Source organism: Mastigoproctus giganteus, chromosome 5 (assembly GCF_048544385.1).
Source record: "Mastigoproctus giganteus isolate SK-2022 chromosome 5, ASM4854438v1, whole genome shotgun sequence".
NCBI lineage: Eukaryota > Metazoa > Arthropoda > Arachnida > Uropygi > Thelyphonidae > Mastigoproctus > Mastigoproctus giganteus.
This window is the reverse complement of record NC_143579.1, coordinates 85,762,590-85,780,167: the sequence shown is the minus strand read 5'-3', so window position 1 is coordinate 85,780,167 and position 17,578 is coordinate 85,762,590. Positions and strand designations below refer to the sequence as shown.

The window sequence follows — 17,578 nt, the reverse complement described above, 5'->3', positions numbered from 1 at the left end:
CCACCCATTTATAATTACATTGCACTAACAGAAAAGCCCAATAAAGCAGAAAGTGCAAATTGTTTTTATTGTTTTATGGTCGTGACCTCCAGAAAGGTGCTTTAGAAAAATATCACAAAGGCATTCAAAATTGATTCTTATAATGGGAACATATGATAATGATGAAAGGGTAGTGCTATGTCCATTATAAATATGACCTTTTGGGGTGCCTCCGTAGCCAGGTGGGAAGGAGCAACAGTGCGTAGCACACGCTTCTTGATTAGACCGGAGTTCGAGCCCATCACCACCAAATGTGGAGGATGCGGAAAGGTCAGGGAATGACCACATATTCCCGGAGAAATATGGCCTTAGTTGCTAATGCTCCTAAAAACCAAACAACAAACAAACAAATATGACGTTTTAGAGAGATAAATAGCTTAATTATATAGCAAAATTTTCAACTTCCAAGGACTTGGAACGAATTCCAAAAAAACAATGTGTTCAGCATTATGATATTTTCACAATACCTCCATTTATTCCTGAGTTGCAAAATACGTTTCCGGGGGTTTTTTTAAGTTTGCACCAGCCAGCAAAAACTTACGTAAAGTCAAATTTCCGTAAGTCGACTATTATGTAAGTCAGGGAGTTCCTGTATTTAAATTTTTATAAAATTATTAATTTTACAAATATAATATTGTGCATTTATTTTTAATATTTGTGTATACTACCTTTTATTCTATTTTATATTTTTTTATATATTTTGACACTAACTTTTCTGGAAGGGCACAAAAAAAACTTTTTTTCCCTTTTATATATTTTATGATGTGGTTATGGCACACTATAGCCGCAGTAGCTTTGTTGGCAGAAAAACAGAACTCAATCAATCAGTCAGTCCTAGTATTCTACAAATATCCAATTTCTTTTTAAGGTAAATGCAGCACCTCTTTTTTTCCTTCAACATTCTGATTTTTTATTTGTTTATTTTTATTATTTTTTTTTTTTTTTTTGATACCATAACAGATAGATGGACCAGTTATGAAGAATATGACAATGTAAATACATTTGCCCAAGTTACTGTTACTTTATTAGCAGAAGCTGGACAAAGGAGGACAGAATTCAATGCTTGTACTGGTCACTTTTGATGTAATGAGTAAATATTTATTGCAGCTTTTTTAAAAAAAAATTCAAGTTAAATTTGTAAACTAAATTTAAACATTATTGTTTTTATTTAATGCAATTTTAAAATTTAATTATTTAATTCAGAGCCTCTTCTGAGAAAGTACATACTGTAGCTGTTTTTTTGTTTTGTTTTTTTAATATATGATTTTTAAAATGTGTTGGTTGCACGAGCTTTCTGGATGGATACATGCTGGATAGCTGGGCATTTACTGTATATGCTAATTTGTATTTAATATATTTTATTTATGCAATTATTATACATACAAGGGGTATTCAATAAATTATCTACCTACCTATTGAAGGAAATAAGATAGAAGCAAAAATCTTTTTTTATTTTTCAATGTAACTCCCCTGAACTTCAGTACATTTGTTTCATTTTGTTGGCAATGAGAAAATACCAGACAAATAAAATTCTTTATCCTGTCCAACAAAGAATGCAGAAACAGCAGACTTCGGTTCATTATCATCAGCAAAGTGATGTAAATATACGTTTTTCTTGAGGTGTCGAAACAGGAAATAGTCACTGGGCCCCAGATCCAAACTGTAAGGCGCCTCCGTAGCCAGGTGGGAAGGAGCAGCAGTGCGTAGCACACGCTTCTTGATTAGACCGGGGCTCGAGCCCGTCACCACCAAATACGGAGGATGCGGAAATGTCAGGGAATGACCACCGCATATCCCGGAGCAATATGGCCTTAGTTGCTAATGCTCCTAATAACAACAACCAACCTCCAAACTGTAAGGTGGAAGAATAAGTTCTGTAAAGTCACAGTCTCTCAAAGCAGCAGCAACAGCATATTACCTGTGCAATGGTGCATTCCAGAGGTGTCCTGAAGAAGCAGCACACCTCTGAAAAGTTTTCTGTAGTGCTTTTCCTTTGTGACATCCCTTAGGTTGTTCAGTAGGGATGCATATTACTCCCTGGTGACTGTCTGCTTGTGTTCCAAGTAATGAATATACACAATTGCCTCAGCATCCCAAACAATGGTGGCCATAATCTTGCCAGCTGAAGGTTGTGTCTGCAATTTTTTGAGCGGGGGAGAACTCTTGTTCTTCCATTGCATTGATTCTTGCTTGGTCTCAGGATCCCAGTGATGAACCCATGTTTCATCACCCATAACAATTCTGGAAATTAAAGTTTCAGGATCCCTTCCATAAAGCTCTAAATTCTCCTCAAAACACAGTACTTTGAATTGCTTCTACACAAGGGTCAGAAATCTGGGGACCCACCTTGCACTGACCTTAGTCATCCCCAAATATTCATTTCATGGAGGATGGTCATAACTGTTCTCTAGAGATTTTGGATACCTTTAAACATCTGTCCTGTCATTCCACGCAAGAGTTTCCACAGCTTGGCATATTTCTGGAGTGGTCACTGTTACAGGCCTCCCTGGACATGGATCATCTTCGATTGACTCTCTACTCCACTTGAATTGTTTTGATCAGAATTTTACCTGGTACTCTGAAAGTACACTGTTGCCATACACAGCCACCATCCTTTTATGAATGACCTTAGGCCCATTTCCTTCTTTGCTGAGAAATTTGATGGCTGAACTATGCTCCAATTTCAGCAAATCCATAATTTGGTACCATGCCTTCCTTCTTTCTTTTTGTTACAGCGGCACAACCTAAAAACATAGTGGGATCAAAATTAGTATGTTTCAAGTTAAGATATGTTGAAATATAACTATGGGAAGTAGCTTAGGTAGATAATTTATTGAATGCCTTTCATATATATATATATATATATACACACACACAGGTAGCTCTCATTTTGTGCAATAGTGCCGCTTGCTGAGCACAATGGCATTTTTATTTTTATTTATTTATTATTTTTTTTAATTTCTTTTTTTTTTTTGCAATTTTTTTTATAAATTGAAAGTTAAAAATTGTCAGACAAAATTTATCGGCATCATACTGTGCTATGTATCATGTACTGTTCATGTGATTTAGGACAATCTCAGCCAATCAGCAATTAGCGCATCCGTATCAGAGACGAGAAAGATTCCTGCCTTCAAAGTAGCCACTTGTGGATGCAGGTGGTAAAGTTTAATGCAGTGAAGCATTCAGTTGGTTGTTTTTGCTATTTACACTTGTTGGAAATTTATTACACTAACAATTTTTTTATAATTGTGATATTAATAAATTAAATATAATAATAGTGATAGTCGTGTGCACTTTTTGCCATCATGTTATAAAGTTTTTAATTTAACAGAATAAAGAGGCGCCATGTCTGGTAAAAGGTATTGAATCCTAGTGCAATATTTGTAGGATGGAATCTGGTGAAAGTCGTCTTAATGTGTGTAGGGCTATGAATATGCCTTCATCGACTATTACTACAACTATGAAGAATGTTAATAAAATAAAACAATCGATGCAAAGTGGTAGGTAAAATTTTTAGTGCCGGAACCTAACCATGTGTGATTTCCGACTGACTCCATTATATAAAGGGTTCCATTTGCGCCAGTCCCCCCTGGAACCTAACCCCGACGTAAATCGAGGGCTACCTTTATATATATATATAAATGTTTAATTAATTACTCAATAATTGTGTTTTATGGAAAGCTCTACATTAGATAATAATGAGTGGAGGACTTTTTTCAGATTAAGGATATTTTCTTAATGAAGCCCCCCTTCAATCCCTAATATCTTTAGACCTAAATGTGTATGGTAATCTCAATAAATATCTATGAGAATCAAGTCTGGAGGACAGTAGAGGCAGTAAATGGCCTCTGGTTGCCATTGTTAATCATATCCCTTATTAAGAGCTATAGACTCCACTCTTGGATGGTAATTTCAGATATGTGCAAAATTTGCATATTTCAAAAATGAAACTCTCTACCCATAAGTTATCTACAATACTGTAGCATCATAGCATTATGTACTTTTTCTCACTACAAGCGATGTAAATCTTAATTTTAATATGCTATTAAAATTAAGTTATGGTAACCCACATTAATTTTAATGTGGATCGCCATAACTATTGGTTTGCATGTGTATTTGTTTGTTTATTTGGCATAATTTATTTTTTATTTTTCAGGGCAAGCAATTGACTCATTTGTGTATCCCAGAACTAATAGAAGAAGCTTTAACCACCTGGGAGATTGTTAAACCAGAAAGCCGAACTAGTTTTGTTGCTAATCAGATTTCAAAAGATAATGCAAATAATTTAGCATATGGAATTTATCCTGTTATTTCAGTTGATGACTCAAGCTTTGATTTAAGCAGTTCACTGATGGAAAGGATGTGTTCTCAGATTACAGCAGAGAGTAGTGTTGATAATGTCATTAACAGCTCTAATGTAGATGAGCAGATTAGTGGTTTGCCAGAAAAAGAATCTGCCGTTTGTCCAACTCTGTCTCCTGGTAAAGAAAAATCACTACCACTGAGGGAAAAGAATGAACACAGTCAAGATGGGCTATTCAAAAATCAATGTTCTGAAAAAAATATCTCTGAAGAATCAGCTGTTGAGAACTTCAATTTACCTTCTCCAGATTCCTTACCTGATGAACTTGAACCATTAGTAGGAAAATTTTTTTGTACTAAGTATTAGAATTAATTAATTTATTTATTGAATAAAAATTTAGGAATGAATTGCCATAACAAATAGAGAAAGTGTGCTGCCATATACTGTTGTTAGATTTCTATGGTATTTAATATCCTTTTACTTATTATAGTATTAGTATTGGTACTAGCATATGATGCAGGGAAGCAAGCTTATACAGTATCAGCCATATATAAAATTTGAAAAAAAAACCTACATTACTATATCTACAGGGTGCCTCAAAAATATTGGTACAAATGTTTAGGGGAGGTAGGTAACATCTAAAGGAATGTGAATCGCATAGGAACCCATAACCGGAAACAGCCCCGTAAGTTGGTAGACCTCGCAGTAGTCGCCGCACGAAGAGCATGCATCGATATACGAACTGTGAGCTGGCAGACATGCACCTAGTGTATGGATCAGCAGAGGGCAATGGACGAGCTGCTCAATGAATTTATGGAGAACGCTTCCCAGACAGACATGTTCTGGACCACCGTTTGTTTGCACATGTACATTAAAATTTGTGCGATTATGGGTCATTTAGAGGTAACGGGAGTAGTGCGGGCAGACCACATTCGACGTGAACTCCTGCCATAGAAGAAAGTGTGTTGAACGCCGTCCAGAATAATCCTACTACCAGCACACGTGCCATTGCCTCCTCTGCCTTAGGAGTGTCTTGTTGCAGTGTACAGCGTGTCTGGCATGATGATTCCTTACACCCCTTTCATCTCCAAAGGGTTCAGTTACTGCTCCCCCAAGATCATTCTGCACGTGTGGCTTTTGTGCAGTGGTTTCTACAAGAAAGTGTTCAAGACTTGAATTTTCCAGCCTATGTTTTGTTCACGGATGAGGCTTATTTCACTCGGGAAGGCTTATTCAATCAGCACAATGCTTGTGTGGGCTCATGACAACCCACATGTTGTGCGCCCCCATGTGGCACAACATCGCTTTGCAATAAATGTGTGGGTCGGTGACTGCTTAGTCGGCCCATACCTGTTACCATCCTGCATGAACTCCGCTAAATATCGGATCTTTCTTGAACAAGTTCTACCAGGGTTACTTGACTATGTTCCAGCAAATGTGAGATGCAACATTTGGTTTCAACATGATGGGGCGCCTGCCCATTATGGAAGGTGTGTTCTTGACCATTTGAACAGGTGTTTGGGGTGTCAACAGATTGGCCGTGGTGGACCTGTTGCCTGGCCCCCATGCTCACCTGATTTATCGAGCCTTGATTTCTTTCTGTGGGGGGGCCCTCAAATCTATCGTGTATGAATCGCCTGTGGAGACGGAAATGGATCTCGTGGCGAGACTCATCTGCGCTGCTGCTACTGTCAAAGAAACTTCAGGTGTGTTCTACCGTGTCCGCCAATCCATGCTGCGTCGGTGTAACGCATGCATCGCGTCTCATGGTGGAACCTTCGAGCATCTGTTGTAACATCATGAAATGCATCCATCTCGTACTCCATTGTTAATATTATGTCAAATAAATGTTTGCCAGTAATTACTGTCTTGTGTCATTTCTGCTTCTTGTGTCTCTGCTACTACTTTCCTGTGACATTTCTGGTTATGGGTTCCTATGCGATTCACATTCCTTTAGATGTTACCACCTCCCCTAAACATTTGTACCAATATTTTTGAGACACCGTGTATATCTCCTCTAATAATTTGTTTAATCCTTCTTTAAATTATTTAAACTTTCCACTTCTATAACATCAGATGGAAACTTGTTCTAAGAGTCGAAAAATGTAAAAAGAAAGCAAAGTTTCATCCTTTTTCAGTTTCAGAATTGTCCATTTTTTATGTATGTTATCCAATTTATTTATGTTATCCATCAGCATTTAGTTTGCTCTATCAATTTAAAGCCTTAAACACTTTAATGAAGTCATTCTTGTTAAGAATACCCTTTTGTGCCCACTGATAAATCTTGTTGCTCCTCTGCACCCATTCCAGTAGATCCACATCGTTTCTAAAATGATGCTTCCAGACTTGTATGCATATTCAAGATACAGCCTAACCATTACCTCATACAAAGCAATAGTGACTCCTTGTTCCTACTGGGAAAATTCCTGTATACTATTGACAGAATCCTATAAGCTGTCTGCACTGCTCAGAGAACTTCATGTCAGACTGAAAAATTACTCCCCAGGCATTTTTTATTCTTGACCACCTTGATTGTGCACCCAATTGGTATGCTATTCAGTGTATTGTATTGCTACTCAAATGGGTGGAAATGTTAAGCCTCATCTGCCTAGTTTATCTCTTTCATTGGCCTAGCACTGAATCTTGAGGAACTTCACTAATAACTGGTTTATGAAGAGCAGTGACTGTTAATAATCACTTTGTCTTTTGCCACTTGACCTTCCTTTTATCCATAGTAGTAACTTACCCGTAATACCACACTGCACTAGTTTGTATAGTAGCCTTTCATTTGGAACGGTATCAAAACCTCTAATGAAGTCTGAGTATATAGTGTCAGTTATTTTTTGCATCCAGTTTCTGACTACATAGTAGTTGATCAGTTTGGTCAGACAAGATCTCCCCATAACAAATCTGTGCTGTAATTGTCATATAACTACATTCCTGTCAAAATGATCCTGCATTGGCTTCAGCACCATTTTACCCAGTGAAATTTAGGTCTGTAATTATTCACTTTGCCCTTTGATTTCCCTTTGTAAATAGGAGAGACAGTTGGGCATCTTTAGTCTGTAGAGATTTTGTTTTGGATCCTTCTATGTTTGGTTTTGTTCAGCTTATGAATATCATTTGGCTTTTTTTAGCTTCAGTTATTCAACATCATTCAAAATAAAAAAAATTTTCTAGTTGATAAGACCCTTGTTGTGGACAGTGTACTAAGAAACAAGCTGAGGATAACAGCAGGATGTTCCACGTGTTTGGCAGTTAGACCTAGACAAGCACTTTTTTTTTTTTTTAACCGAAAACAAAATTAACTGCATGTCCTTAGTATGTATTTTCTCAGCTTACACAAAGGTCAGGTTTTCACAGAGTCAAGTACATACGTCAACTGTATATAATTCTTATTAGTAAATATTTTAAATATTTACTAATAAGTAAATATTTAAAATATTTACTTATTAGTAAATATTTTTTTACTGGTATTTTTTTACTGGGTCAATTTTTTGTTGCAAGACAGTTTGTGTTATGACAACTCAGTGCATGAGAGTTCAATGTATGAGACAGTTTGATGAATGACATTTTGCTGTATGTGACAATCTAATGAAAGACACCTGGTGGCTATGACAATTTGGTATGACATTTTTTTTTTTAAGTACAATTAATAATAAAAAATTAAAAAAAAAATATATATATATATATTTTATCCATTTATTTTGTATAAAAGGATTCACACTACCCCTTCTCATAGGCAGGTTGGAAAATGAGTATGTGATTATTTCAGCATGACTCTGTCCATATTGTAACATTTTTAATCCAGTTAAGATTATTTATTAATTTTTTTTAACATACCTACTATGTTGAATCCTACGTTTTTCCAGGAGCATGAATTAGTTTAGGGTTGGGAAGCTAGAAGAAAATTACAGGTGCAGAAACCAGATTAAAGGAAGAGAAATGAAGATTATCATTGTGAAAGTTGTTAAAGCTATATGCTGTTTTAATAACATGGACTGGTTGAAAAGACAGAGGAAACTCATTTACACACAAACCACAGGAGAGCAGAGTTAATGAAGGTAAGTTCCTTTTTCTTTTACAGAGAACTCTGAAGCTTTCTGTATTCAAGCATGATGGTACTAAGGCTAGAAGTTTATCAAACTCTAACAGAGAGCTAAATGATTTTGTAATAACTGAGAGCAAAGTGGAGGAAAAATTGTTGAAGTTAAGCATAAGAAAGGCACCTGGGGTGGATGGGATCTATCCAGTTGTATTAAGAGAGGCAGCAAAGGAAGTAAGAAAACCCTTAGCCATAATTATGAGAGCATCCTTGGATTCAGGGGAGGTTCCCATGGACTGAGATATGCCAATGTATCTCCAATTTACAAAGGGTGACCAAAGGGGATCATTGTTAATGGGATAATACCTCTTGCTCAGATTATGCGCTTGGGGGTGACATAAATTCAAATTGAGGAAAGAGGAAATTCAAATTGGGGAAATTTACCTTAAGCATTTAGCATTAGTAGAGGCTAAAAGCACTTTAGGGCTGTAAGCCTCGGGTTTCAAAATAGTTAACTGATGTGTAATTACTTGCACACCACTAGGCATCTCTCACATTGTGGAGTTATACTTTGCAACTCGGTTGTCATCATTGCATCGCCAGAGTACCTGCCCACCCACTGATGAGGAGCCAACAGTTTCTGAAATGGTGCCGTCTGGGCGGTGGTATCTGCTGAGAATAAGTGACAGTAGTCTTCTCCATTAGTGAAGCATTACTTACTTACTCAAGGTAGTGCAATATCATAGCAACTCATTGTGAAGGTATTTACAATATGAGATGTACTTAATGATGCCAATTCCTAGTAACTTAGTAGCTGGCTGCATGTAGAAATGATGCACATGCACCAACTTACATGTCATTAGTAGAGGCATATGATGCAAGAAAGCAAGCTTATACAGCATCAGCCAAAAAAAAAAAAAAAAAAAAGCCTTCCCATTTCACCCATCCATTCACTTCAAATGTTTGTCCAGTTCTGCCTTGAATTTATTTAAGCTGTCAACTTCCACAGTGACAGATGAAAGTTTGTTCCAGCAATCAACCACCCACTGGCTAAAGGCAAATTTCGGTACATCTATTCTACAACTGTCTTTCGTCAATTTGAATTTATGTCCTCTCAAGTGATTAATCTGGGCAAGAGGAAGAATCCCATCATCATTGAGCTTGCTCAAACTATTCAAGGCCTTATACACCTCAATCAGATCACATCGCAGGTGCCTACTCTCCAGACACTGCAATTTGCAGAACTTAAGCTATTCTTCATAAGAGCAACCCTTTGTTCCATTCACCAATCTACTCTTGCTCCTTTGCCAGCAAGTGGTTGGTTGCTGGAACAAACTTTCATCTGTCATTATGGAAGTTGATAGCTTAAATAGATTCAAGGAAGAACTGGACAAACTTTTGGAGCAAATGGATAGGTGAAATGGGAATGGTTTTTTTTTTTTTTTTTTTGGCTGGTGCTGTATAAGATTGCTTTCTTGCATCATATACCACCACTAATTCTAATGTCCATCCATCTATCTGCATATAACTTGACTCCCAGTGTGTAGATAGATTTTCATGAAATTTTATATTTCGCTCTTATAGAAAGATTTTTCAAGTCATCCCAAATTAATTTTTATAATCAAAGCAATAGAAATCTGGGAATTATTATTTCTTTGTCCATCCATTTCCGTATACGCAAGATTTTACCTGTATTGTAAATTCCGAAAAAGGTAATGTGTTTGACTTGTTTACCATATGTAGGTGTGATATTTCAAGTGACAAGAAATGCAGTGTAATCAGGCATTTGGAAAAAAATAAGTATGACGACAGCAAGAAGTGCATAGAAAGAAATAAAAAATTGTGAAGTTTTATTTTTGGCTCTTTTAGAATTTGTGTGGCCCTCCCAAGTTTAATTAAAATGGTACCAATTGAAATCTAGTAATTATTATTTCTTTTAACGGACAATCTGTTTTTTTTTTTTTTTTTTTCCATACTTGATTTGATCCTTCTCTGTCTCACCATCAAAATAGTTTGTGACAGAGTTTTTTTTCTTTTTTTTTCCCCCCCACAAAAAAGATAAAACTACATTAAAATTAGAACTTTTTAAGTTTGCATCTGTTTATTTTTTGAATTGGCCATCAGGTATGCTGGTAGTCTATATTGCAAAATAGAAATGCATGATAATGATTGTTATCTGTAATGTGTGATATTTCATTGGACTTCTGTGGCGAGGAAATTTAATTAACTGTCTTTCATTTAGATACCAAAGAAATAATAATACATGAAATTTCAGAAGATATATACACAAGGTTTTACCTGTAATGTAAATTCCGAAAAAGGTAACGTGTTTGTTTACCATATATAGGTGTGATATTTCAGGTGACAAGAAATGCAGTGTAATCAGACAGTTGGAAAAAAAATAAGTATGATGACAGCAAGAAGTGCATAGAAAGAAATAAAAAAGTAGACATTGAATTCACGGTGACAATTTTGTCATATGTGCTGAATGTTTATTTGCTCCTTTTTTCAGACACCATACTTTCTCCTGCAAGTTGTGCTAATCATGCAGATGTATTATTCCGAAATATGTTTCCTTATTGTAAAATAGCAAAGTATTGCATTTGTGGAGGATGAAAACAACAGGCATTGTTAGTGAAGTTGTGTGGATGAGAAAGAACAGGTGATGGTGACACTAAAAAAAGTCCATTGTTGATTGCTACAGATGGCAATAACAAAGTGATTCCGAGTTATATCCTGTTGTGGTGACCTCTTGTAATAAAAAAAAAATCTCCAAATCAAAAGTAGCTTCCTCTCATTACCAGCATTGGAAAGTGACTCTGCAGGGTAAAACATGGAATCTCATCTTCTGAACAATATGAAAACATTTGGGATTCCTTCAAAAAATTATGTGGCACTTAGTGTTAATAATATGCCTGTTATGATAGGCCTAAAATGATGAGATTGAGCACTTGTGGTAATAAACTGTCTTTATTATCTTATTAATTTATGTTTTGAGAAGGGAATTGCATGCCTCCTTGTAAAAGGATGAATGGTTGGAAGTCTACTACTATCTAGAAAGAAGTGCTAAAAGGAAAAATAGATTTAAACAATTTCAACTGCTGCATGCTACTGAAGTGAAAAAAGATTATGAAGCTTGTATGTATACATTGTCTGTCTTTGGCTAAATGTGTAACTAGACTGGTAGAACAGTGGCAACCTTTGAAAAGTGTGTATAAGAGACAAGAAATGAAAAAAGCAATATGAGTATTTTTCAGAGTTACCAAATTGAAGTACAACAAGCAATCACTAGTGAGTGGCAATGACTTGTGTTAATCCACTTCATGATCCAAAAGTGAAAGGAGACAAATTTATGAAAAAATAAAAAGAACTTCTGCATTGCAAACTTCTTGTAAAAGAAATCATAAATAGGCGAAGCAAGCTGATCATTCTAAGCATGTTATGCTCACTCATGTAGAAAGTTTGTTCATGTTTTTCTCTCTCTTCTGGTTTGAATAAAGTTTTCTTTTCTTTTTTTTATATATATATATTATTCCAATGTTTCAAAATTCAAATATATGGTAATTTATTTTATATAATATATATAATAATAATAAATGACACTTATGTCATGTGAAATTATTAACAAAATAAGTTTTATTAAACTCATTTGGAATACAAGCTCAATTTCTACACTTATTAGCCCGTGACATTTCAGGATTCTTATTGAACCCCATCATCACACCAAAATGTTCGGTAATGTCACCTGAAACGTCACCTACTAACAATTTAGTGTAGAGATTGAACTTGTTTTCCATATGAGTTTAATAAAATGTTTTGTTAATAAGTTCACATTATAAGTTCACATATAATATTGTCATATATAATATACAGTATATAATTTACCATATGGATAGTAACCACATAACATCCTTCCCCAACTATATTAATCCAAACATTGCTTTCCAATGTAATTCACATCTGTGTATTGAGGTCATTACTCCTGATGTGTTGAAGGGCATTATGTGCAAATTTATTTTTTTTTAACAGTTTTCAAATCTTCCACTTCCATAGTGGAAACTGATTACCATAACAGACTAAACCAGAAGAATGATTATGTTCTTTTGTTGAATGAGGAAGTACTTTATGTTTGCATGTGACTACATGGCACAGAAGGCGCCTCCGTAGCCAGGTGGGAAGGAGCAGCAGTGCGTAGCACACGCTTCTTGATTAGACCGGAGTTCGAGCCTGTGACCACCAAATACAGAGGATGCGGAAAGGTCAGGGAATGACCACTGCATATCCCCAGAGCAATATGGCCTTAGTTGCTGATGCTCCTAAAAACCAAACAACAACAACAACATGGCACAGAAGTTTCATTACTTGGTAGCACATCATTTTCAAATTAAAATTTTTTGTGTAAAAGTTTCAGTATTTCTTGGTGCTGTTCAAGAAATGTGTTCTAGCATCAGTTCTATCAGTTTCAGTGTGAATTAACAGACACTGTTATGAAAGAAGAAAGAATTGATGTACAGTGGTCCATGGTTGGGGAATTGACAAGTACACAAGGATGCTTGAAATATAACCTAAGGTTATGTTGTGAAATAGAACCAAATATTCTAAGTCATGCTTGGTATTTTAATAATTCCTCATATCAGTACTGAATGTGAATGAATATACAGCCAGTTTAGGAAAACAAAAACACGGTTCATATCTTCTCTTTCTGGTGAAGCTTTGGAAATGCTTCTGACAGCCAAGTCTAGACAGCAGGGCCATTGCTATTAACAAAAATTTTTGATTCAGTACATATTTCTGAAGAGGACAAAATCTGCAATATCTTTTTTGAAGCACTCTAAATCAGTTGATGTCTAATAGAATATCTAAGCAGAAATATGCAGAAAATCCTAGGTAATCTAATGTTTAAAACCATGCTGGTAAACAATCCCGTGGCTGTATTTTAATATAAAATGCGTATTTTCCTGTGAAATTTAATTTATAGTGTAGTAAGGAATTTTAAAAAACCTCCTGGTTTTCTGAATAATCTTCCATATTGCTCCTGCTTTTGCCAAAAAGCTGTTTTTCCTGTTTTGCCCAAATACCTCCTGTTTTTTTCCTGCTTACAAGATTTCCAGCTTTTGCAACTCCCCCACCCCTGGTTATTGTTTTCATTTCCACATACTGTATATTTGTAGCTGTATAGGATATTATGTTTATGAACTGGATATTATGTGCTAATATGAGGAATAAATAGGGGATATAGCCAGTGTACAGAAACAAAATATCTGCAGTTCATATATAAAAGTCATTGTTTTTTTATCTTATCAATTAATAAATACATTATTCATGAATTATTAACTATTTTTCTGGATCATAAGATTCGTTTTTTTCTGGAAAATGCTGTATAAAATTCCCCCACTGTCTTATGGTCCTAACATATACTAGATGTGTGCAGTGACTTTTTTTTTTTTTAATCGACCAAACTTTATATTGCAGGGATAACCCACCCTGTGGAATGTGTACCATGCTTAGATTTTGTTAATAGCACACCTACTGATGTGAAAAAAATAATGTAAAAAATCAGAAATCAATATGTAGTTTAAATTACACTTTTATTGCCAAAAATTATAACTTCAGTTCAAATGTGATGGGAACCCATGGTTCATATTTACTATTTTTAGTGTTAATTTAATGTAAGAAGTTAGTGAGGTTCTCATGACATTGATTCTGTAGACAAACATTTATTTGTTTACCTATAATTAAATTTATTTTATAAAATTGCTTAAATTTTTTTTATTATAGTGCTTAGCATGTACAGTAATTCCTTTGTGTAACAAAAACATTTGGGTGCTGATCAGCAGTGGGTGTAGTATTTATTCTGGTAGATTACAGATATGTTTCTAGATGGCAGCAGTGCACTTTCAACAAGATATGCAGGAAAAGGTTGGCTATATCTCATTCAGATATGCTAAACAATACCCGTGGGTATTGTTTAGCATATCTGAATGAGATCATACATGTATCACTCTCCCTTTATTTCTATAAAAAAATAAATAAACCCTATTTTCTATTAGAAAACTTTTTTCTGGAAATATGCAGGGAAATTAGCTTGTAGTCATTCCTCACCTTCAATATGTGAGACACCAATTACCCTCCCCTCCAATTTCTTGCCTTGTTTCTTTCCTCTGAGATCGATGTGTGCAACAATAAGCAGCACAGTCAGAATTATCAGTACATATTGGGCTGTGTTCAAATGAGGCACCAAAGTTGATTCACCAGTGCATAATCAAGCACTGCAGATCTGCTTCAGTGCTGCATATCTGAACACAGCCTTTGTAATCATTTCATGGGCCTCATCCAAGAACTTCAAGAATCAATAATCCCTTCTGTAAATCACTGAGAAACTACTGTTGAGAAAGAAAAAGATCTTTAGTAGCTCGCGTTTCTTGAAGCGTAGTATTTAATTTAAGTTTAGTCCAAATGGGTACAAGGTAGAAGAGGTTTTTATACACTGTTGGTTTAAATTAAAGGTGTTTGATTGTGCCAAAGAACATGAAAAAAGAGCATCTGAATGATATTTTGGTTCTTATCTAATTGATTTTAAGTATGCTACCTTTACTTGTGAATTTCGTGTATCAAATGTATGCAGCAATAAAATATTGTTTTCTAAAATTCTCCTTCTGTTTTCTATATTTATTAATGAAGCCATATCAGACTTAATGTCTGGGTTTGTATGTGATATGATGTTTAGCAGGGTGGTTATCATGGTGTGTTACTGCAGCATGGTCTAGACAAATTAGGCAGATGGGCTGAGAATTCTCAAGGTAATGAAGAATGAAAAAGACCTAGGGGTAATTGTGTAGTCAGATATGGAGTTCTCTGAGCAGTGCAGAGACAGGCTTCCAGGACAGCTCATCAGGTTTTGTCAATGATATGCAGGAATTTTGCCAACAGGGATAAGGAGGTGATTATCCCATTGCATAAAGTAATGATCAGGCCACATCCACACATGAGGGGGCAAAAACTGAAGGACGATTGCAGGGTAGGCGTGTGGATATTTGCCTTCATGGTGAAATAGTTGAAACGAACTCCCATCTTATGTTGTTGAGTTGGGTAGTTTGAATAAATTCAAGGAGGAACTAAACAAACTGTTTATAGGGAGGGACAGGTGATATGGGAAGTATTTTTTTTTTTTTTTTTTTTTGTTTTTTTCTGGTTGATGTTATAACCTTGATTTCTTGAATCATTTACCAATACTAATGCTAGTACTAAAATCTGAGCATGTCTTATAATCTGAAAAATACAGTAATAGTAAATTGCAGCGAAGTGAAAACAATTACTTTCATATATTATTAGTTAATCAAGTATTAATTAATTGTAATAGGATAATTATTTATTTACTTTTATTTTCTATTAATTGCAGAAATTTTAAAAAAATTCAATTATAATTGTGGAAGTTGATAGCTTGAATAAATTCAAGGAAGAACTGGACAAACCTTTAAAGGGAATGGATGTGTGAAATTGTTGTTTTTTTTGTTTTTTTTTTTTTTGCTGATGCTACATAAGCTCATATGCTTGCTTTTTTCCATTACAGCTACTGCTATTATCAATTTAGAACTCCCTAATACATCATAAATTTACAGTACTTGTAAGAAACTCAACTAGGCTTCATGAAAATTTTTACAAATGAAATTTAAAAATTTAAAAACATGAAAAAAAATTAAAGAAATGAAGTGCACTGTGGTAACAAAGTACATTAAAAACTAGCATATTTCAAATTCTTCTCATAAAATATTTCAATATCAGAGCTTGAAGTTGCCAGATAAATCCAGGGATTTAACTTTTCCACTGAGGATCATCCACTGTCTTAGCATTAGCAGAGGCATTTGATACAAGAAAGCAAGCTTATGCAGCATCAGCCAAAAAAAAAAAAAAAAACCATTTCCACCTCACCCCACTGTTCGTTCGAAATACCTGTCCAGCTGAACCTTAAACTTATTTAGGCTATCAACTTCCACGACAAGGGATGGAAGTCTGTTCCACCAACCAACCACCCGCTGGCTAAAGGCAAATTTCCGCACGTCTATCCTACATCTGTCTTTCCTCAATTTGAATTTATGCCCTCTCAGGTGATTATTCTGAGCAAGAGGAAGAATCCCATCAGCATTGAGCATGCTCAAACTATACACCTCTATCAGATCACCTCGCTGGTGCCTAGTTTCCAGACACTGTAATTTGAAAAACTTAAGCCTTTCTTCGTAAGAGCACCCCTTTGTTCCATTCACTAATCTTGTTGCCCTTCTCTGTACTCGTTCCACCAGCTCTACATCCTTCTTGAAATGAGGCCTCCAGACCTGTATACAGTACTCTAGGTGTGGCCTGACCATTTTCTTATACAAGGGAATAATCACCTCCTTATCCCTGCTAGAAAAATTCCAATATATCATTGACAATACACAATGAGCTACTCTTGCAGCCCGTCTGCACTGCTCAGAGAACTTCATATCTGCCTGCACAACCACCCCCAGGTCCCTTTCATTCTCTACCACTGTCAGTGTAGTACCACAGAGTTGATACGTTGCTCTGGGGTTGCTGTTTCCCATATGTAGTACTTTACATTTGTCAATGTTAAACTTCATTTGCCACCTCTCAGCCCATCTGCTCAACCTTTCCAGATCCTGTTGCAGCAGCATAGTGTCAGTAGTGTCCTTGACAACCCTGCCAACCTTCGTATCGTCTGAAAACTTGGACATTAAGCTTGATATACCATCATCAATATCATTTATAAATAGAGAAAACAATAATGGACCCAACACTGAACCCTGAGGGACTCCGCTAATAACATTAGTCCACGATGAGCAGTGTCCATTGATTACCACTCTCTATCTTCTCCCCCTCAACCACACCTTTATCCATAGCAGCAATTTGTCTCCAATGCCACACTGCTCCAATTTGTGCAGCAGTCTTCCATGTGCAACAGTATCAAAAGCCTTTCTAAGGTCCAAGTATATAATAACAAAGTTATTCCCTGCATCCAGTTCTTTTGTCACTGCATCATAGTATCCAATCAAACTGGTCAGGCAAGGACTTCCCCTTAACAAAACCATGCTGTGTCCGAGCTATAACTGAAGTCTTGTCTAGATGATCCTGCAGTGCTTCTTTAACCAGTGCCTCCATTAATTTTCCTGGAACAGAAGTTAAACTCACAGGTCTAT

General features: G+C 35.7%; 1 protein-coding gene across 2 annotated transcripts in view; it reads left to right on the top strand.

Moving 5' to 3' along the window:
- Positions 1-17,578, top strand: part of LOC150085539 (inositol polyphosphate-4-phosphatase type I A) — a 557,621-nt gene that overhangs the window by 385,957 nt on the left and 154,086 nt on the right. For both annotated transcript variants that reach the window (XM_090373328.1, XM_090373327.1), the window contains exon 15: positions 4,196-4,678. In XM_090373328.1, coding sequence (XP_090229454.1) covers positions 4,196-4,678 — 483 coding nt within the window. The remainder of the gene's footprint in view (positions 1-4,195; positions 4,679-17,578) is intronic.